This window comes from Tachyglossus aculeatus, chromosome 1, assembly GCF_015852505.1.
Source record: "Tachyglossus aculeatus isolate mTacAcu1 chromosome 1, mTacAcu1.pri, whole genome shotgun sequence".
In the NCBI taxonomy this organism is placed as follows: Eukaryota; Metazoa; Chordata; class Mammalia; order Monotremata; family Tachyglossidae; genus Tachyglossus; species Tachyglossus aculeatus.
The window spans coordinates 7,171,872-7,194,271 of NC_052066.1; the positions used below are offsets into that span (position 1 = coordinate 7,171,872).

The window sequence follows — 22,400 nt, forward strand, 5'->3', positions numbered from 1 at the left end:
TTACTATGTGCAAAGCACTGTTCTAAGCGCTGGGGGGAATACGCTTAGAATACACTGTTCTAAGCGCTTAGTACAGTGCTCTGCACACAGTAAGCGCTCAATAAATACGATTGATGATGAATACAAGGTGATCATGTTGTCCCACGGGGGGCTCACAGTCTTAATCCTCATTTTACAGATGAAGGAACTGAGGCCCAGAGAAGTGAAGCGACTTGCCCAAGGTCACACAGAAGACATGTGACAGATCCGGGATTCGAAACCATGACCTCTGACTCCAAAGCCCATGCTCTTTCCACTGAGCCGCGCTGCTTTAATGATGGTCATGGCTTCTAATCCCGGCTCCACCACTCGTCTGCTGGGTGACCTTGGGCCAGTCACTTCACTTCTCTGGGCCTCAGTTCCCTCATCTGCAAAATGGGGATGGAGACGGTGAGCCCCAAGTGGGACAGGGACTGTGTCCAATTTCCCTAGCTTGTATCCACCCCAGTGCATAGTCCAGTGCCTGGCACATAGTAAGCGCTTAACAAATACCATCATTATTATTACTATCAGTATTAGTAGTAGTAATAATAATAATAATAATAATAATAATAATATGATAAATAGACACATTCTCAGTTAGCTTCACGAGGTGGGGAGACACTTTGTTGGGTCTGAGAAGAGAGAGAGAAAGCAGTGTGGCCTAATGGCCTCCTCCCCTTCCCCATCCTCCCGCCTTACCTCCTTCCCCTCCCCATAGCACCTGTATATATGTATATATGTTTGTACATATTTATTACTCTATTTATTTATTGTATTTGTACGCATTTATTCTATTGATTTTATTTTGTTAATCTCTTTTGTTTTGTTCTCTGTCTCCCCCTTCTACTACTACTACTAATAATGATGGGATTTATTAAGCATTTACTATGTGCAAAGCACTGTTCTAAGCGCTGGGGAGGTAACAAGGTGATCAGGTTGCCCCACGGGGGAGCTCACAGTCTTCATCCCCATTTTACAGATGAGGGAACTGAGGCCCAGAGAAGTGAAGTGACTTGCCCAAAGTCACCCAGCTGAAATTGGCGGAGCCGGGATTTGAACCCATGACTTCCGACTCCAAAGCCCGAGCTCTTGCCACTGAGCCATGCTGCTCCTTCTAATAACAATAATAATGTTGGCATTCGTTAAGCGCTGACTATGTGCAAAGCACTGTTCTAAGCGCTGGGGGGGATACAAAGTGATCAGGTTGTCCCATGTGGGGTTCACAGTCTTAATCCCCATTTTACAGATGAGGGAACTGAGGCTCAGAGAAGTTAAGTGACTTGCCCAAGGTCACACAGCAGACATGTGGCGGAGCTGGGATTCGAACCCATGACCTCTGACTCCAAAGCCCGGGCTCTTTCCACTGAGCCATGGGTAGGGACCGTCTCTATATGTTGCCAACGTGTACTTCTCACATGCTTAGTCCAGTGCTCTGCACACAGTAAGCGCTCAATAAATACGATTGAATGAATGAATGAATGAAGGTCGTGGGTTCTAATTCTGACTCTGTCACATGTCCCATGTCCTCCAATCACCTCAAACTTAACATGTCCAGAACAGAGCTCCTTATCTTCCCATTTAAACTCTGTTCTCCCCCTGACTTTCCCATCACTATCGATCACAAGCCCAAAACCTTGGCATTTTCCTTGACTCCTCTCCGTCATTCAACCCACCTGTGCAACCCATCACTGAATCTCTAAAGTTACTAAAGTTATGTTGCCAACTTGTACTTCCCAAGCACTTAGTCCAGTGATCTGCACACGGTAAGCGCTCAATAAATACGATTGAATGAATGAATGAATGTCTGCTGTGTGACCTTGGGCAAGTCACTTCACTTCTCTGTGCCTCAGTTCCCTCATTTGTAAAATGGAGAATATTATAATAATAATAATGATGGCATTTGTTAAGCGCTTACTACATGCAAAGCACTGTTCTAAGCGCTGGGGAGGATACAATGTAATCAAGTTGTCCCACGTAGGGCTCATTTTTACAGATGGGGTAACTGAGGCTCAGAGAAGTTAAGTGACTTGCCCAAGGTCACACAGCAGACTTGTGGTGGAGGCGGGATTCGAACCCACGACCTCTGCCTCCAAAGCCCAAGCTCTTTCCATTGGGCCACGCTACTACTGTGAGCCCCATGTGGGACAGGGGCCTAAACTGATTAACTGGTATCTACCCCAGCATTTTGAACAGTGTTTGACACATAGGAAGCACTTAACAAGTTTATTATTATTATTATTATTATTATTATTATTATTATTATTATTATTATCATCATCATCATCATCATCATCATCATTATTATCATTATTATCACTAGTCAGTCAATCATTGTATTTATTCAGCACTTACTTTGTGCAGCATAGTAGACTAAGCCAGTCAGTTAGTCAATTGTATTTACTGAGTCCTTACTCATTATTATTATCATTATTATTATTATTATTATTATTATTATTATTATGGTACTTGGGAATAATAATAACAACAACAATAATAATAATAATAATAATAATAATAATAGTGGCATTTGTGGCTCCGTGGAAAGAGCCCGAGCTTTGGAGTCAGAGGTCATGGGTTCAAATCCCGGCTCCACCGCTTGTCAGCTGTGTGACTTTGGGCAAGTTACTTTACTTCTCTGTGCCTCAGTTATCTCATTTGTAAAATGGGGATTGATTGTGAGCCCCACATGGGACAACCTGATCACCTTGTATCCTCCCCAGTGCTTAGAACAGTGCTTGGCACATAGTAAGCACTTAACAAATACCAAAATTATTATTATTATTATTATTATTATTATTATTATTATTATTATTATTATATGCCAAGCACTGTTCTAAGCGCTGGAGGGATACAAGGTAATCAGGATGTCCCACATGGGGCTCACAGTCTTCATTCCCATTTTACAGATGAGGGAACAGAGGCCCAGAGAATAATAATAATAATAATGATGGCATTTATTAAGCGCTTACTATGTGCAAAGCACTGTTCTAAGCGCTGGGGAGGATACAAGGTGATCAGGTTGTCCCACATGGGGCTCACAGTCTTCATCCCCATTTTCCAGATGAGGGAACTGAGGCCCAGAGAATAATAATAATAATAATGATGGCATTTATTAAGCGCTTACTATGTGCAAAGCACTGTTCTAAGCGCTGGGGAGGATACAAGGTGATCAGGTTGTCCCACGGGGGGGGCTCACAGTCTTAATCCCCATTTTACAGATGAGGTAACTGAGGCACAGAGAAGTTAACTTGCCCAGTGTCACACAGCTGACAATTGGCAGAGTCGGAATTTGAACCCACGACCTCTGACTCCAAAGCCCGGGCTCCTTCCACTGAGCCACGCTGGGAAGTACTTACTATGTGTCAAGCCCTGTTCTAAGATCTGGGGGAGATACAAGCCAATCAGGTTGGGCAGGGATTTCATCTCCGGCGCTTAGAACAGCGCTTGGCACATAGTAAGCACTTAACAAATACCATCATTATTATCATTCTTGTCAACTAACTCAATGCCTGTCCTCAAGGAGCTTACCGTCTAATGTGCAGAACACTGAGCTGAGCATTTGGGAGAGGAGGCTAGTTAGTCATCAATTGTATTTATTGAGCGCTTACTGTGTGCAGAGCACTGTACTAAACGCTTAATTCCTGCCCTCAAGGAGCTGACAGTCTGTGCAGAGCACTGCGCTGAGCACTTTCATTTACTGAGTCCTTACTCATTATTGTTATTATTATTATTATTATGGTACTTGGGAACAATAATAATAATAATAATAGCATTTGTTAAGCACTTACTATATGCCAAGCACTGTTCTAAGCGCTTCATTCATTAAATCGTGTTTACTGAGTGCTTACTGTGTGCAGAGCACTGGACTAAGCGCTTGGAGGGTACATTTTGGCAACTTGTACTTCCCAAGCGCTTAGTCATCATCATCAATCATATTTATTGAGCGCTTACTATGTGCAGAGCTTAGTCCAATGCTCTGCACACAGTAAGCGCTCAGTAAATACGATTGAATGAATGAATTTTGGCAATAGAGACAATCTCTACCCAACACAATCTAGAAGGGGGAGACAGACAACACAAACGAGTAGACAGACATCAGTAGCATTAGTAGAAATAAATAGAATTATAGCTATATATACATCATTAATATCAATAAATGGAATAATAAATGTGTACATATATAATAATAATGACATTTATTAAGCGCTTACTATGTGCCAAGCACTGTTCTAAGCGCTGGGGAGGTTCCAAGGTGATCAGGTTGTCCCACCGGGGGGGCTCACAGTCTTCATCCCCATTTTACAGATGAGGGAACTGAGGCCCAGAGAAGTGAAGTGACTTGCCCAAAGTCACACATATTGTGTCAATATATAGACACAAGTGTTGTGGGGCAGGGAAGGGGGTAGGGCAGTGCTTTGCACATAGTAAGCGCTTAACAAATACCAAATACCATCATTATTAGGGCAGAGGAAGGAAGTGGGGCAATGGGGAGAGGAGGAGGAGCAGAGGAAGAGGGGGCTCAGTCTGGGAAGGCCTCCTGGAGGAGGTGAGCTCTCAGTAGGGCTTTGAAGGGGGGAAGAGGGATTGTTTGATTAGTGGTTGTAGTTGTTTTTGTAGGGGTAATTTGCTGTGCCTGTGTTAGTGGCAAAATTTTTGTGGTTCTTTTGTTGTTGGGTAGTTGTGGTTCTTTTTGTTGTAGTCATAATAATAATAATGATAGCATTTATTAAGCGCTTACTATGTGCAAAGCAGTGTTCTAAGCGCTGGGGAGGTTACAAGGTGAACAGGTTGGACCACGGGGGGCTCACAGTCTTCATCCTCATTTTATAGATGAGGTAACTGAAGCGCAGAGAAGTGAAGTGACTTGCCCAAAGTCACCCAGCTGACAAGTGGGGGAGCCGGGATTTGAACCCATGACCCCTGACTCCAAAGCCCGGGCTCGTTCCACTGAGCCACGCTGCTTCTCTATTGTTGGCGTTCTTTTTGTGGAGGTTCCGGGTTCTTTTTCTTGAGATTGTGGGTTTTTTTAATTGAGGTTTTGGTTCTTTTTATTGAAATTGTGGTTCATTTAGTTGTGGTTTTTGCTTCTTAATAATAAGAAGAAGAAGCAGAAGAAGAAGAAGCAGAAGAAGAAGAAGAAGAAGAAGAAGAAGAAGAAGAAGAATGGCATTTGTTAAGGACCTACTATGTGCCAAGCACTGTTCTAAGCACTGGGGGGGATAAAAGGTGATCAGGTTGTCCCTCGGGGGGGCTCACAGTTTTAATCCCCATTTTACAGATAAGGGAACTGAGGCACAGAGAAGTGGAGTGACTTGCCCAAAGTCACACAGCTGGCAAGCGGCAGAGGCGGGATCAGAACCCATGACCTAGACTGTTTTTGCTTCTTAATAATAATAATAATAATAATAATAATAATAATAATAATAATAATAACAATGGCATTTGTTAAGCACCTAATATGTGCCAAGCACTGTTCTAAGCAGTCTAACCACTCACTCCCTTGGAAAAATCATTCACTCCCACGATTTCTAGACTGTGAGCCCACTGTTGGGTAGGGACCATCTCTATATGTTGCCAACTTGTACTTCCCAAGCGCTTAGTACAGTGCTCTGCACACAGGAAGCGCTCAATAAATACAATTGATGGATTGACCTCTGACCCCCAAGCCCGGGCTCTTTCCACTGAGCCACGCTGCTTCTCCAGTTGAGGTTTTGGTTGTTGCAGTTGTGGGTGGAGTGGTTGTAGTTCTTTCTTTGGAGGTTATTTTTGTGGTTCTTTGGGTTGTGTTCGTTTAGGGAGTAGTCATAGTTCTTTTTGTTGTGGTTGTGGTTGGTGGGGGTTTTTTTAGCTATTGTGATTCTTTTTGTTATGGTTTGTGACTGCTCGGCTTCTTTGTGCAGTGGCTGTGTTCTTTTTGCGGAGGATGTGTGCTTTTTGTGTTGAAGCCGGTGTTGTTTTTATAGTGGTTGTAGTTTTTTTGTCATTCTTTTTGGTAGAGTTCATTCATTCATTCAGTCGTATTTATTGAGCGCTTACTGTGTGCAGAGCACTGCACTAAGCGCTTGGAAAGTCCAATTTGGCAACAAATAGAGACGATAGAGTTGTGATAGATGTGATTTTTTTGGGGTGGTCATTGAAGTTCTTGGAATTGGAGATGCGATTCTTTTAACGGTAATGCCGGGAGAGGAGAAGAGAGTTGGGAGACAGGATTGAAGTTCTTGGAATTGGAGATGCGATTCTTTTAGTGGTAATGCCGGGAGAGGAGAAGAGAGTTGGGAGACAGGATCCCTCCCCTCAAGGAGCTGACAGTCTACTAAGCGCTTAGTACAGTGCTCTGCACACAGTAAGCGCTCAATAAATACGATTGATTGATTGTGCAGAGCCCTGTGCTAAGAGCTCTGGAGAGTTCAGTTGGATGTAGGTGACAAATTCCATGCTCACAGGGAGCTTTTTATTAATAATAATGATGGTATTTGTTAAGCACTTACTATGTGCCAAGCACTGTTCTAAATGCTGGGGTAGTTACAAGGTGATCAGGTTGTCCCACGTGGGGCTCACAGTTCTTCATCCCCATTTGCCAGATGAGGGAACTGAGGCCCGGAGAATAATAATAATAATAATAATGTTGGTATTTGTTAAGCGCTTACTATATGCAAAGCACTGTTCTAAGCGCTGGGGGGAATACAAGGAGATGAGGTTGTCCCACGTGGGGCTCACAGTCTTAATCCCCATTTTACAGATGAGGCAACTGAGGCACAGAGAAGTTAAGTGACTTGCCCAAGGTCACACAGCAGACATGTGGGGGAGGCGGGATTCAAACCCATGACCTCTGACTCCCAAGCCCGCGCTCTTTCCACAGAGCCACGCTGCTTCTATAATAATGGCATTTATTAAGCGCTTACTACGTGCCAAGCACTGTTCTAAGCGCTGGAGAGGTTACAAGGTGATCAGGTTGCCCCACGGGGGGCTCACAGTCTTAAAACAGATGAGGCAACTGAGGCGACTTACCCAGAGTCACACAGCTGATAAGTGGTGGAGCCGGGATTTGAACCCATGACCTCTGACTCCAGAGCGCGTGCTCTTTCCACTGAGCCACGCGAAGTGATGTGACTTGCCTAAGGTCACCCAGCTGACAAGTGGCGGAGCCGGGATTAGAACCCAGGACCTCTGACTCTCAAGCCCGGGCTCTTTCCACTGAGCCACGCTGCTCAAGGGGAAAACTGCACTTTTCCTATAGAATGCGAGGCCGGCATAGGCAGGATCGTCTCTCCTCATTGCTGCCGGTCTCGCCTCCGCAACGGCGCCAAGATCCGCCCTTTCCTCTCATTCATTCAGTCGTATTTATTGAGCGCCTACTGTGTGCAGAGCACTGGACTAAGCGCTTGGGAAGTCCAAGTTGGCAACATATAGAGACGGTCCCTACCCGACGGCGGGCTCTTTTCCTCATCTCCCGGAGGCCCAGGGAGAAGGTTGGCATAAGAGGAGCAGAACAGAGCTAATAGTAGCATTTATTAAGCGCTTACTATGTGCCAGGGGAGGGAGGAGGGGGCGACCCCATGGAAGGCTTGAAAGCCCACGGTGACGGGTTTCTCTTTGACGCGGAGGGGGACGGGCAACCACTGGAGGGGCTTGAGGAGCCTGGGAGAAGTGGACTGAACGTTTCTGGAGAAAAGCGACGTGGGCGGCAGAGTGAAGTGTGGGCCGGAGTGGGGGTATTTATTTTATTTTGTTAGTATGTTTGGTTTTGTTCTCTGTCTCCCCCTTTTAGACTGTGAGCCCACTGTTGGGTAGGGACTGTCTCTATATGTTGCCAATTTGTACTTCCCAAGCGCTTAGTACAGTGCTCTGCACACAGTAAGCGCTCAATAAATACGATTGATGATGATGATGATGAGAGGCGGGAGGCAGGGAGGTCAGCCAGCAGGCCGACATGGTCATCCAGGCGGGAGAGGAGAAGGATTTTAGTTTGCTGTGGGAGCAGTTTGGATGGAGAGGAAAAGGCGGATTCTAGCGGGGTTGAAGGAGGAACTGAGACGACTTAGCCACGGATTGAATATGTGGCTTGAATGAGAGCGAGGAGTTGAATAATAATCCTGGCTCTGCCACATGTCTGCTGTGTGACCTTGGGCAAGTCACTTAACTTCTCTGAGCCTCAGTTACCTCATCTGTGAAATGGGGATTAAGACTGTGAGCCCCACGTGGGACAACCTGATCACTTTCTACCCCCCCCCCCCAGTGCTTAGAACAGTGCTTTGCACATAATAAGTGCTTAAGAAATGCCAACATTATTATTATTATTATTATTATTATTATTATTACTCGGCATGTGAGTGGCGAGCCCCATGTGGGACGGGGACAGCGACCAACCCAATTTGCTTTTCTCCACTCCAGCGCTTAGTACAGTGCCTGGCACTGTCATTCATTCAGTCATATTTATTGAGCGCTTACTGTGTGCAGAGCCACTGGACTAGGCGCTTGGGAAGTACAAATTAGAGAAGCAGTGTGGCTCAGTGGAAAGAGCATGAGCTTTGGAGTCAGAGGTCATGGGTTCAAATCCCGAACTGTCAGCTGTGTGACTTTGGGCAAGTCACTTCACTTCTCTGGGCCTCAGTTACCTCAGCTGTAAAATGGGGATTGAAACTGTGAGCCCCTCGTGGGACAGTCTGATCACCTTGTAACCTCCCCAGTGCTTAGAACAGTGCTTTGCACATAGTAAGCGCTTAACAAATACCATCGTTACAAATTGGCAACGTCCATTCATTCAGTCGTATTTATTGAGTGCTTACTGTGTGCAGAGCACTGGACTGAGCGCTTGGGAAGTACAATTCGGCAACAGATAGAGGCGGTCCCTACCCAACAACGGGCTCACGGTCTAGGAGGGGGAGACAGGCAACAAAACAAGGCAAGTAGAAAGGTGTCAATACCATCATCATCATCATCATCAATCGTATTTATTGAGCGCTTACTGTGTGCAGAGCACTGTACTAAGCGCTTGGGAAGTCCAAATTGGCAACATATAGAGACAGTCCCTACCCAACAGTGGGCTCACAGTCTAAAAGGGGGAGACAGAGAACAAAACCAAACATACTAACAAAATAAAATAAATAGAATAGATATGTACAGGTAAAATAAATAAATAAATAGAGTAATAAATATGTACAAAATATATACATATATATACATATATACCATCAGGTGTCATATGTTGCCAACTTGTACTTCCCAAGCGCTTAGTCCAGTGCTCTGCACACAGTGAGCGCTCAATAAATACGATTGATTGATTAATCAGAATGAATAGAATTGGAGCTATATATGCATCATTAATAAAGTAAAAAGAGTAATAAATCTGTACAAATATATATACAGGTGCTGTGGGGAGGGAAAGGACGTAGGGTGGGGGAGATGGGGAGGAGGAGAGGAAAAAGGGATCTCCATCTGGGAAGGCCTCCTGGAGGAGGTGAGCTCTCAGGAGGGCTTTGAAAGGGGGAAGAGAGATAGTTTGGCAGATTTGAGGATGGAGGGCATTCCGGGCCAGGGGAAGGATCATCATCATCATCATCAATCGTATTTATTGAGCGCTTACTATGTGCAGAGCACTGTACTAAGCGCTTGGGAAGTACAAATTGGCAACATATAGAGACAGTCCCTACCCAGCAGTGGGCTCACAGTCTAAAAGGGGGAGACAGAGAACAAAACCAAACATACTAACAAAATAAAATAAATAGAATAGATATGTACAAGCAAAATAAATAAATAAATAAATAAATAGAGTAATAAATATGTACAAACATATATACATATATACAGGATGTGGGCCGGGGGTCGACGGCGGGACGGGCGAGAACGAGGCCCAGCGAGGAGGTGAGCGGTGGCAGAGGAGCGGAGGGTGCGGGCCGGGAGGGAGAAGGACAGAAAGATGGTAAGGTTTCCCATCCCCACAGCACCTGTATATGTGTATATATGTTTGTACATATTTATTACTCTATTTATTTATTTATTTTGCTTGTACATATCTATTCTGTTTATTTTATTTTGTTAGTCTGTTTGGTTTTGTTCTCTGTCCCCCCCTTTTAGACTGTGAGCCCACTGTTGGGTAGGGACTGTCTCTAGATGTTGCCAATTTGTACTTCCCAAGCGCTTAGTCCAGTGCTCTGCACACAGTAAGCGCTCAATAAATACGATTGATGATGATGAGGTAGAAGGGGGCCAGGGGATGGATGGACAGCCTTGAAGCCCAGAGTGAGGAGTTTTTGCTTGATGTATATGTTGCCAACTTGTACTTCCCAAGCGCTTAGTACGGTGCTCTGCACACAGTAAGCGCTCAATAAATACGATTGATGATGATGCTGATGATTCGTAGGCTGACAGGCAGCCACTGGAGATTTTTGAAGAGGGGAGTGTTATCGACAAGTAGGGTGCAAAATAGGTTTATCGGTGTAAATCGGCCGCAGGGTTCTTGTACCCAGGGTGGTGACGCAGATAGGAAAAATGACTCGGAGACATGAGTTCGGATAGAGCAGGAAAGAAGGAAAGTGGCTACCTGCCCGTTCAACTCCCGGGAGAGGGACGAGTGACAAGCAGCCCCGATCCCATTCTCACTGTGTCTTTTATTAAGTTACAGCAACATAGGAGCGGAGCAATTGGGAATTTCGGGAATCCAATTAGGACCGACAAGATGTTACAAATTCTCACGATTCTCTGTTCTCACTGCCTTGTGCAGGTTGTTGTTATCTGCCCCATGGCCTTGCGTAGATAGGTGTTACTGGCCTTGAAGACATCTGTTGCTGAGCCTTGCCTAAAATACAAAAAAAGGAGTTGTTCTCACGGTCTGCACAAAACGGAGGGTTACTGTCAGCATACATAAAATGGAGTCATCATCATCAATCGTATTTATTGAGCGTTTACTATGTTCAGAGCACTGTACTAAGCGCTTGGGAAGTACAAATTGGCAACATATAGAGACAGTCCCTACCCAACAGTGGGCTCACAGTCTAAAAGGGGGAGACGGAGAACAAAACCAAACAGACTAACAAAATAAAATAAATAGAATAGATATGTACAAGTAGAATAAATAAATAGAGTAATAAATATGTACAAACGTATATACGTATATACAGGTGCTGTGGGGAAGGGAAGGAGGTAAGATGGGGGGGATGGAGATGGGGGCGAGGGGGAGAGGAAGGAAGGGGCTCAGTCTGGAAAGGCCTCCTGGAGGAGGGGAGCTCTCAGCAGGGCCTTGAAGGGAGGAAGAGAGCGAGCTTGGCGGATGGGGAGAGGGATTGGGGGCATTCCGGGCCCGGGGGAGGACGTGGGCTGGGGGTCGATGGCGGGACAGGCGAGAGCGAGGTACGGTGAGGAGATTAGCGGCGGAGGAGCGGAGGGTGCGGGCTGGGCTGGAGAAGGACAGAAGGGAGGTGAGGTAGGAGGGGGCGAGGGGATGGATGGACAGCCTGGAAGCCCAGGGTGAGGAGTTTCTGCCTGATGCGCAGATTGATTGGTAGCCACTGGAGATTTTTGAGGAGGGGAGTGACATGCCCAGAGCGTTTCTGGACAAAGATAATCCGGGCAGCAGCATGAAGTATGGATTGAAGTGGAGAGAGACACGAGGATGGGAGATCAGAGAGAAGGCCGGTGCAGTAGTCAGTCATGTCAAGTCCGCTAGTGGACAACAGGGAGTGACACGCCCAGAGCGTTTCTGTACAAAGATAATCCGGGCAGCAAAGTATAAACTGGCACCTAGTAAGGGTTTAACCAACACAATAATTATTATCCTTACTCTCCGTGGGAGTGGCGAACCCCACACGGGATGGGGGACGGCATCCAACCCGATCTGCTCCTATCCACTTCCCGGCACGTAGCGAGCGCTCAACAAATAGCAGAATTGTTGTAATGACGGTGACTCTCTTTGCCCCCAGGCAGGCCAGGTGAACCCCACGGTGAGGTTATTCGTGGCGAACCTGTACGGCCCCATCCACACTCTGGAGCTGCTGCCCCCGGACGCCTTGAAATCGAGGTAGGCCCTCTCGGAAATCTGGCCTCCCCCAACGGGCCGGTCATCATCATCATCATCATCGTCATCAATCATATTTATTGAGCGCTTACTATGTGCAGAGCACTGTACTAAGCGCTTGGGAAGCACAAATTGGCAACATATAGAGACGGTCCCTACCCAACAGTGGGCTCACAGTCTAAAAGGGGGAGACAGAACCAAACATACTACGAGGAGATGGGGGAGAGTCGGCGGAGGTCGACACCCCCAAAGAAAGGGTTTCGCTGAGGCGAGGGACCCTGAAAAACCCATCGAGACCCTGTGTCCAACCTGATCCCGGTGCTTAGTACAGTGTCTGACACACAGTAAGTAGTCAACAAATTCATTCTATTGTATGTCCCACTGACTGTGGGACTCCCCTGTCAGTCATTCAGTTGTATTCAGAAGCAGCGTGGCTCAGTGGAAAGAGCACGGGCTTTGGAGTCAGAGGTCATGGGTTCGAATCCCGGCTCCACCACATGTCTTCTGTGTGACCTTGGGCAAGTCACTTAACTTCTCTGAGCCTCAGTTCCCTCATCTGTAAAATGGGGGTTGAATGTGAGCCCCACGAGGGACAACCTGATCACGTTATATCCCCCCTCAGCGCTTAGAACAGTGCGTTGCACATAGTAAGCGCTTAAGAAATGCCATTATTATTATTATTATTATTATTATTATTATTATTATTATTATTATTATTATTTATTGAGCGCTTACTGTGTAAGCGCTTTTAAAGTACAATTCGGTAAGACAGAGACAATTCATTCATTAATTCAATCATATAATAATAATAATAATGGTACTTATTAAGCGCTTACTATGTGCAAAGCACTGTTCTAAGCGCTATGGAGGTTACAAGGTGATCAGGGTGTCCCACGGGGGGCTCACAGTCTTCATCCCCATTTTACAGATGAGGGAACTGAGGCCCAGAGAAGTTAAGTGACTTGCCCAAAGTCACACAGCTGACAAGTGGCCGAGCTGGGATTTGAACCCATAACCTCTGACTCCAAAGCCCGGGCTCCTTCCACTGAGCCACGCTGCTCCTCGTATTTATTGAGCGCTTACTGTGTGCAGAGCGCTGGACTAAGAGCAAGTCATTCATTCATTCAGTCGTATTTATTGAGCGCTTACCGTGTGCGGAGCACTGTACTAAGCGCTTGGGAAGTCCAAGTTGGCAACATATAGAGATGGTCCCTACCCAACAGCGGGCTCACAGTCTAGAAGGGGGAGACGGAGAACAAAACATATTAACAAAATAAAATAAATAGAACAGTAAATTCATTCATTCATTCAATCGTATTTATTGAGCACTTACTGTGTGCAGAGCACTGTACTAAGCGCTTGGGAAGTACATGTTAGCAACATCTAGAGGCGGTCCCTACTACCCTACAATGGGCTCACAGTCTAGAAGCGGGGAGGCAGACAACAAAACAAAACAAGTAGACAGGCGTCAATAGGCTCAATAGAAATAAATAAAATTATAGGTATATCCCCATCATTAATAAAATAAAAATGTACAGATATACACAAGAGCTGTGGGGAGGCGAGGGGGTAATAATAATAATGGGATTTATTAAGCATTGGCTATGTGCAAAGCACTGTTCTAAGCGCTGGGGAGGTTACAAGGTGATCAGGTTGTCCCAAGGGGGGCTCACAGTCTTAATCCCCATTTTACAGACAAGGTAACTGAGGCACGGAGAAGTGAAGTGACTTGCCCAAAGTCACACAGCTGACAGTTGGCGGAGCTGGGATTTGAATCCATGACCTCTGACTCCAAAGCCCAGGCTCTTTCCATTGGGGTGATGAGGAGGGGTGGAGGAGGAGAGGAAAAGGGGGGCTTAGTCTGGGAGGGCCACCTGGAGCCAAGACACCAGGACCGAGACCCCCTGGGAGGAGGAGTTGATGCTCGGTGCTTAGTGATAAGTGATTAATAATAATAATAATAATAATAATAATAATAATAATAATAATAATAATGACATTTATTAAGCGCTTACTATGTGCAAAGCACTGTTCTAAGCGCTGGGGAGGTTAAAAGAGGGGATATAAGGGGATCAGGTTGTCCCACGTGGGGCTCACAGTCTTAATCCCCATTTTACAGATGAGGAACTGAGGCACAGAGAAGTTCAGTGACTAGCCCAAAGTCACACAGCTGACAATTGGCAAAGCCAGGGTTTTAACCCATGACCTCTGACTCCAAAGCCCGGGCTCTTTCCACTGAGCCACGCTGCTTTTCCAGCTTGAATAATAATAATAATAATAATAATAATAATAATAATAATAATAATGGCATTAGTTAAGCATTATGTGCAAAGCACTGTTCTAAGCGCTGGGGAGGTTAAAAGAGGGGATATAAGGGGATCAGGTTGTCCCACGTGGGGCTCACAGTCTTAATCCCCATTTTACAGATGAGGAACTGAGGCACAGAGAAGTTCAGTGACTAGCCCAAAGTCACACAGCTGACAATTGGCAAAGCCAGGGTTTTAACCCATGACCTCTGACTCCAAAGCCCGGGCTCTTTCCACTGAGCCACGCTGCTTTTCCAGCTTGAATAATAATAATAATAATAATAATAATAATAATAATAATAATAATAATGGCATTAGTTAAGCATTATGTGCCAAGCACTGTTCTAAGCACTGGGGTAGATACAAGGTCATTGGATTGTCCCAAGTGGGGCTCACAGTCTTCATCCCCATTTTACAGATGAGGTCACTGAGGCACAGAGAAGTGAAGCGACTTCTCAAAGGTCACACAGCAGACAAATGGCAGAGTCGGGATTAGAACCCACAACCTCTGACTCCCAAGCCCGAGCCCTTTCCACTGAGTCACGCTGCTTCTCCAGTCAGGTCGGCCACAGTCCCTGTCCCACATGGGGCTCACTGTCTTCATCCCCATTTTCCAGATAATAATAATAATAATGTTGGTATTTGTTAAGCGCTTACTATGTGCCAAGCACTGTTCTAAGCGCTGGGGTAGATACAAGGTAATCAGGTTGTCCCCCGTGGGGCTCACAGTCTTCATCCCCATTTTCCAGATGAGGGAACTGAGGCCCAGAGAAGTGAATTGACTTGCCCAAAGTCACACAGCTGACAAGTGGCGGGGCCGGGATTAGAACCCATGACCTCTGACTCCCAAGCCACACCAGCACTTTGAACAGTAAGCGCTTAAACCCATTGTTGGGTAGGGATCGTCTCTGTTGCCAAATTGTACTTCCCGAGCGCTTAGTCCAGTGCTCTGCACACGGTAAGTGCTCATTAAATACGATTGAGTCAATGAATGGACAAGTAGCAGCATCCCGACTCCGCCGCTTGTCAATCAATCAATCAATCAATCAATCGTATTTATTGAGCACTTACTGTGTGCAGAGCACTGTACTAAGCGCTTGGGAAGTACAAATTGGCAACACATAGAGACAGTCCCTACCCAGCAGTGGGCTCACAGTCTAGAAGGGGGAGACAGAGAACAAAACCAAACATACTAACAAAATAAAATAAATAGAATAGATATGTACAAGTAAAATAAATAAATAAATAGAGTAATAAATCTGTACAAACATATATCCATATATACAGGTGCTGTGGGGAAGGGAAGGAGGTAAGATGGGGGGGATGGAGAGGGGGACGAGGGGGAGAGCTGTGTGACGTTGGGCAAGTCACTTTACTTCTCTGTGCCTCAGTTACCTCATCTGTAAAATAGAGATGAAGACTGCGAGGCCCACGTGGGACAACCTGATCACCTTGTCTGCTCCCCAGCGCTTAGAACAGTGCTTCACACATAGTAAGCGCTTAACAAAGGCCAATATTACTATTATTATTATCATTATTATTATTATCAGGGCGGTCATCTGCATCCGATTGACGCTCAATCGGTACCGTGGATCTTCTAGACTGTGAGCCCGTTATTGGGCAGGGGTTGTCTCTATCTGTTGCCGATTTGTACTTCATCATCATCATCAATCGTATTTATTGAGCGCTTACTGTATGCAGAGCACTGTACTAAGCACTTGGGAAGTACAAGCTGGCAACATATAGAGACAGTCCCTACCCAACAGTGGGCTCACAGTCTAAAAGTGCTCTGCACACAGTAAGCGCTCAATAAATACGATTGAATGAAGGAATGAATGATGGTGATTGCCGCCCTTGTGCCACTTCTCTGGGCCTCGGTTGCCTCATCTGTAAAATGGGGATGAAGACTGTGAGCCCCCCGTGGGACAACCTGATCACCTTGTATCCCCCCCCCCCCCAGTGCTTAGAACAGTGCTTTGCACATAGTAAGTGCTTAACAAATGCTATCATTAATAAGCACTTACTATGTGCCAGGCACTGTATTAAGCACTGGGGTGGATAAAAGCATATTGGGTTGGACTCAGTCCCGGTCCCAAGTGGGGCTCACAGTCTTAATTTACGTAGTAATAGTAATTCACATAATAAGCACTTAACAAGTACCATCATTATTATTATTATTATTATTATTACTAATTTCCATTTTACGGATGAGGTCACTGAGGCACAGGGAAGTGAAGGGACCTGATCCTCTTGTATCCCTCCAGCGCTTAGAACAATGCTTTGCATATAGTAAGCACTTAACAAATGCCGTTATTATAGAGAAGCATCATGGTTCAGGGGAAAGAGCCCGGGCTTTGGAGTCAGAGGTTGTGGGTTCAAATCCCAGCTTCGCCACTTGTCAGCTGTGTGACTTTGGGCACGTCACTTCACTTCTCTGGGCCTCAGTTACCTCATCTTGTATTACCTTGATTATCTCAGTGGGAAAGAGCTCGGGCTTTGGAGTCAGAGGTCATGGGTTCAAATCCCGCTCCGCCAATTAGCTGGGTGACTTTGGGCAAGTCACTTCACTTCTCTGGGCCTCAGTGACCTCATCTGGAAAATGGGGATGAAGACTGTGAGCCCCCGCATGGGACAACCTGATCATCTTGTAACCTCTCCAGCGCTTAGAACAGCGCTTTGCACATAGTAAGCGCTTAACAAATGCCATTATTATTATTATTATTATTATTATTATTATTATTTTAATTATTATTATTATTATTATGCCCAGGGAGTATTACATCACCATGGTCAAGTGGGTGAACAACACGAAGACTTTGGTCCGCTGGTTAAACCGTCCGCAGAACGTCTCGATTCTGACCCTCTGTGAGACCACCACGGGGGCCTGTAGTAAGGTAAGTGAGACCCCTGCTCCTCTGTTCTCTAACCATCAGAATAAAAATCAGTCAATCAATCGATCGATCGTATTTATTGAGCGCTTACTGTGTGCAGAGCACTGGACTAAGCGCTTGGGAAGTCCAAGTTGGCAACATCTAGAGACGGTCCCTACCCAACAGTGGGCTTACAGTCTAGAGGGGGGAGACAGAGAACAAAACAAAACATATTAACAAAATAAAATAAATAGAATAGACATGTACAAGTAAAATAAATAAATGGAGTAATAAATATGGACAAATGTATATACATATATATAGGTGCTGTGGGGAAGGGAAGGAGGTAAGGCGGAGGGGATGGAGAGGGGGAGGAGGGGGAGAGGAAGGAAGGAGGAAATAATGATATTTCATGATAATAATAATAATAATGATGGTATCTTTTAAGCGCCTATTATGTGCCAAGCACTGTTCTAAGCGCTGGAGAGGATACAAGGTGATCAGGTTGTCCCACGTGGGGCTCACAGTCTTCATCCCCATTTTACACGTGAGATCACTGAGGCCCAGAGAATAATAATAATAATAATAACGATGATGGCATTTGTTAAGCGCTTAGTATGTGCCAAGCACTGTTCTAAGCACTGGGGAGGATACAAGGTGATCAGGTTGTCCCACGTGGGCCTCTCAGTCTTCATCCCCATTTTACAGATGAGGGAACTGAGGCACAGAGACATGAAGTGACTTGCCCAAAGTCACACAGCTGACAATGATAATAATAATAATAATAATAATAATAATAATAATAATAATGGCATTTATTGAGCACTTACTATGTGCAAAGCACCGTTCTAAGCACTAGGGAAGTTATAAGGTGACCTGGCTGTCCCACGGGGGCCTCACAGTCTCAATCCCCATTTTACAGATGATGGAACTGAGGCCCAGAGAAGTGAAGTGACTTGCCCAAAGTCACACAGTTGACAGTTGGCAGAGCCAGGATTAGAACCCATGACCTCTGACTCCAAAGCCTGGGCTCTTTCCACTGAGCCAAGCGGCGGAGTGGAAATCACCCTGATTTATTCCCTTTGAGGGCTGACTGTTTTTTCCATAAACGTCATAATAATAATTGTGGTATTTGTTAAGCACATACTATGTGCCAAGCACTGTACTAAGTGCTAATAATAATAATAATAATTGCTGTATTAAGCGCTTACTGTGTTCCAGGCTCTGTACTAAGCGTTGGGGTGGACACAAGCAAATCAGGTTGGACACAGCCCCTGTCCTACGTGGGGCTCACAGTCTCCATCCCCATTTTCCAGATGAGGGAACTGAGGCCCAGAGAAGTGAAGTGACTTGCCCAAGGTCACAAGGCAGACAAGTGGCGGAGCCGGGATTAGAACCCACGACCTCTGACTCCCAAGCCCGGGCTCTTTCCACTGAGCCTCGCTGCTTCTCTCATAATAATGATGGTATTTGTTCAGCGCTTACTATGTGCCACACACTGTTCTAAGCGCTGGGGTACGAAGCAGCGTGACTTAGTGGCAAGTGGGAGTCAGAGGTCATGGGTTCTAATCCCGGCTCCGCCGCTTGTCTGCTGTGTGACCTTGGGTAAGTCTCTTATAATAATAATCGTGATGGCATTTGTTCATCATCATCAATCGTATTTATTGAGCGCTTACTGTGTGCAGAGCACTGTACTAAGCGCTTGGGAAGTCCAAGTTGGCAACATATAGAGACAGTCCCTACCCAACAGTGGGCTCACAGTCTAAAAGCACTTACTATGTGCTGAACACTCTTCTAAGTGCGGGGGGAGAGACAAGTTTATCAGGTTGTCCCACGTTCCCTTCCCGGATTCCAAGGTAATAATAATAATAATGGTATTTGTTAAGCGCTTACTATGTGCCAAGCACTGTTCTAAGCGCTGGGGAGGATGCAAGGTGATCAGATTGTCCCGCATGGGGCTCACAGTCTTCATCCCCATTTTACAGAGGAGGGAACAGAGGCTCAGAGAATCAGTCAATCATTATTGAGCGCTTACTGTGTGCAGAGCACTGTACTAAGCGCTTGGGAAGTACAAGTTGGCAACATATAGAGACGGTCCCTACCCAACAGTGGGCTCACGGTCTAGAACGTGAAGTGACTTGCCCAAGGTCACCCAGCTGACAAGCGGTGGAGCCGGGATTAGAACCCATGACCTCTGACTCCCAAGCCCGGGATCTGGCCACAAAGCCACTCTGCTTCATGGTAAGCACTTAGCAAATCAATCAATCAATCAATCGTATTTATTGAGCGCTTACTGTGTGCAGAGCACTGTACTAAGCGCTTGGGAAGTACAAGTTGGCAACATATAGAGACAGTCCCTACCCGACAGTGGGCTCACAGTCTAAAATGCCATCATTATCACACTGGGAAGTAGCGTGGCTTAGTGGGAAGAGCCCGGGCTTGGGAGTCAGAGGTCGTGGGTTCTAATCCCGCTTCTGCCACTTGTCAGCTGTGTGACTTTGGGCAAGTCACTTCACTTCTCTGGGCCTCAGTTCCCCCACCTGGAAAATGGGGACGAAGACTGTGAGCCCCACGTGGGACACCCTGATGACCTTGTACGACCCCAGCACTTAGAACAGTGCTTGGCACATAGTAAGCGCTTACCAAATGCCATCGTTATTATTATTATCATCATTAAGTGGCGGAGCCGGGATTAGAACTCAGGTCCCTCCTGCGCCCCAGGCCCGGGCGCGTGGCTCAGTGGAAAGAGCCCGGGCTTTGGAGTCAGAGGTCACGGGTTCAAATCCCTACTCTGCCACTTGTCAGTTGTGTGACTTTGGGCAAGTCACTTCTCTGGGCCTCAGTTCCCTCATCTGTAAAATGGGGATGAAGACTGTGAGCCCCACGTGGGACAACCTGATCACCTTGTAACCTCCCCAGCGCTTAGAACAGTGCTTTGCACATAGTAAGCGCTTAATAAATGCCATCATTGTTATTAACTACAGTAAACATGATGATGATGATGGTATTTGTTAAGCACTTACTATGTGCCAAGCACCGTTCTAAGCCCTGGGGGGATACAAGGTGATCAGGTTGTCCCACGGGGGGCTCACAGTGTTAATCCCCATTTTACAGATGAGGGAACTGAGGCCCGGAGAAGTGAAGTGACTTGCCCCAAGTCACCCAGCTGACAATTGGCGGAGCTGGGATTCGAACCCATGACCCCTGACTCCAAAGCCCGGGCTTTTTCCACTGAGCCACGCTACTTCTCTAAGTAAACATGTCTAAACATGTCCCTCTTATTGTGTTTTAGAAATATGAGATGACGGCGGACTCGTGGCTGACCAAACAGGTAAGCGTCCGCCCGCTCGGCCGACCAGGCCGGGGAGACTGAGGCAGACCCGTCTTCCTTTCTCTGTCCCTCGCCTTTTCCCGGAATTCACGGCGATTTTAAAGTTTCCTCATTCATCCATTCATTCAGTCGTATTTATTGAGCGCTTCCTGTGTGCAGAGCACTGTACTGAGCGCTTGGGAAGTCCAAGTTGGCAACATCTAGAGACGGTCCTTACTCAACAGCGGGCTCACAGCCTAGAAGGGGGAGACAGAAAACAGATCGCAGGAAAACTTTTCTGGATAACAGAGACAGACGAGACGAGGAGGGATTTGGAAAGATCCAGGGCTGAGGAGTCTGGGGGGTCGCGGGTTCTAATCCCGCCTCCGCCGCTTGTCTGCTGTGTGACCTCGGGCAAGTCGCTTCACTTCTCTGGGCCTCCGTGAGCTCATCTGGAAAATGGGGGATGAATTATAATCATTCATTCATTCATTCAATCGTATTAATCAATCAATCAATCGTATTTATTGAGTGCTTACTGTGTGCAGAGCACTGTACTAAGCGCTTGGGAAGTCCAAGTTGGCAACATATGGGGGCGGTCCCTACCCAACAGCGGGCTCACAGTCTAGGAGGGGGAGACAGACAACAAAACAAAACATATTAATGAAATAAAATAAATAGAATAAATACGTACAAATAAAATAAATAGAGTAATAAATCCGTACAAACATATATACGTATATACAGGTGCTGTGAGGAGGGGAAGGAGGTAAGGTGAGGGCGATGGGGAGGAGGGGGAGAGGAATCAATCAATCAATCAATCAATCGTATTTATTGAGCACTTACTGTGTGCAGAGCACTGTGCTAAGTGCTTGGGAAGTCCAAGTCGGCAACCTATAGAGACGGTCCCTACCCAACGACAGGCTCGCAGTCAATCAATCAATCAATCGTATTTATTGAGCGCTTACTGTGTGCAGAGCACTGTACTAAGCACTTGGGAAGTACAAGTCGGCAACCTATAGAGACGGTCCCTACCCAACGACAGGCTCACAGTCAATCAATCAGTCAATCAATCAATCAATCGTATTTATTGAGCGCTTACTGTGTGCAGAGCACTGTACTAAGCGCTTGGGAAGTACAAGTCGGCAACCTATAGAGACAGTCCCTACCCAACAACAGTCTAAAAGGGGGAGACAGGCAACAGAACAAAACATAATAATGTTGGTATTTGTTGGGCGCTTAGTGTGTGCCAACACTGTTCTAAGCGCTGGGGTAGATACAAGGTGATCAGGTTGTCCCCTGTGGGGCTCACAGCCTTCATCCCCATTTTACAGATGAGGTCACTGAGGCACAGAGAAGTTAAGTGGCTCGCCCAAGGTCACACAGCTGACAAGCGGCGGAGTCGAGATTAGAACCCATAACTTCTGATAGTGAGCCCCACGTGGGACGACCTGATGACCTTGTATCTGCCCCAGTGCTTAGAACAGTGCTTGGCACATAGTAAGCGCTTAACAAATGCCATCATTATTAGGGAAGCAGCGTGGCTCAGTGGAAAGAGCCCAGGCTTGGGAGTCAGAGGTCCTGGGTTCTAATCCCGACTCTGCCACTTGTCAGCTGTGTGACCTTGGGTGAGTCACTTCACTTCTCTGAGCCTCAGTGACCCTTCATTAATTCATTCAATCGTATTTATTGAGCGCTTACTGTGTGCAGAGCACTGGACTAAGCGCTTGGGAAGTCCAAGTTGGCAACATAGAGAGACGGTCCCTACCCAACAGTGGGCTCACAGTCTAGAAGACTAGACTAGACCTCATCTGGAAAATGGGGATGAAGACTATGAGCCCCACGTGGGACAACCTGATCGCCTTGAATCTACCCCAACGCTT

At 46.2% G+C, this 22,400-nt stretch overlaps 1 protein-coding gene across 1 annotated transcript in view; it reads left to right on the forward strand.

Annotated features, from left to right (window-relative positions):
• The window catches only part of DPP10 (dipeptidyl peptidase like 10), a 301,222-nt gene that overhangs the window by 162,888 nt on the left and 115,934 nt on the right, over window positions 1-22,400 (forward strand). The window contains exons 10-12 of the mRNA XM_038753670.1: window positions 11,937-12,034; window positions 17,108-17,231; window positions 20,500-20,538. Coding sequence (XP_038609598.1) covers window positions 11,937-12,034; window positions 17,108-17,231; window positions 20,500-20,538 — 261 coding nt within the window. The remainder of the gene's footprint in view (window positions 1-11,936; window positions 12,035-17,107; window positions 17,232-20,499; window positions 20,539-22,400) is intronic.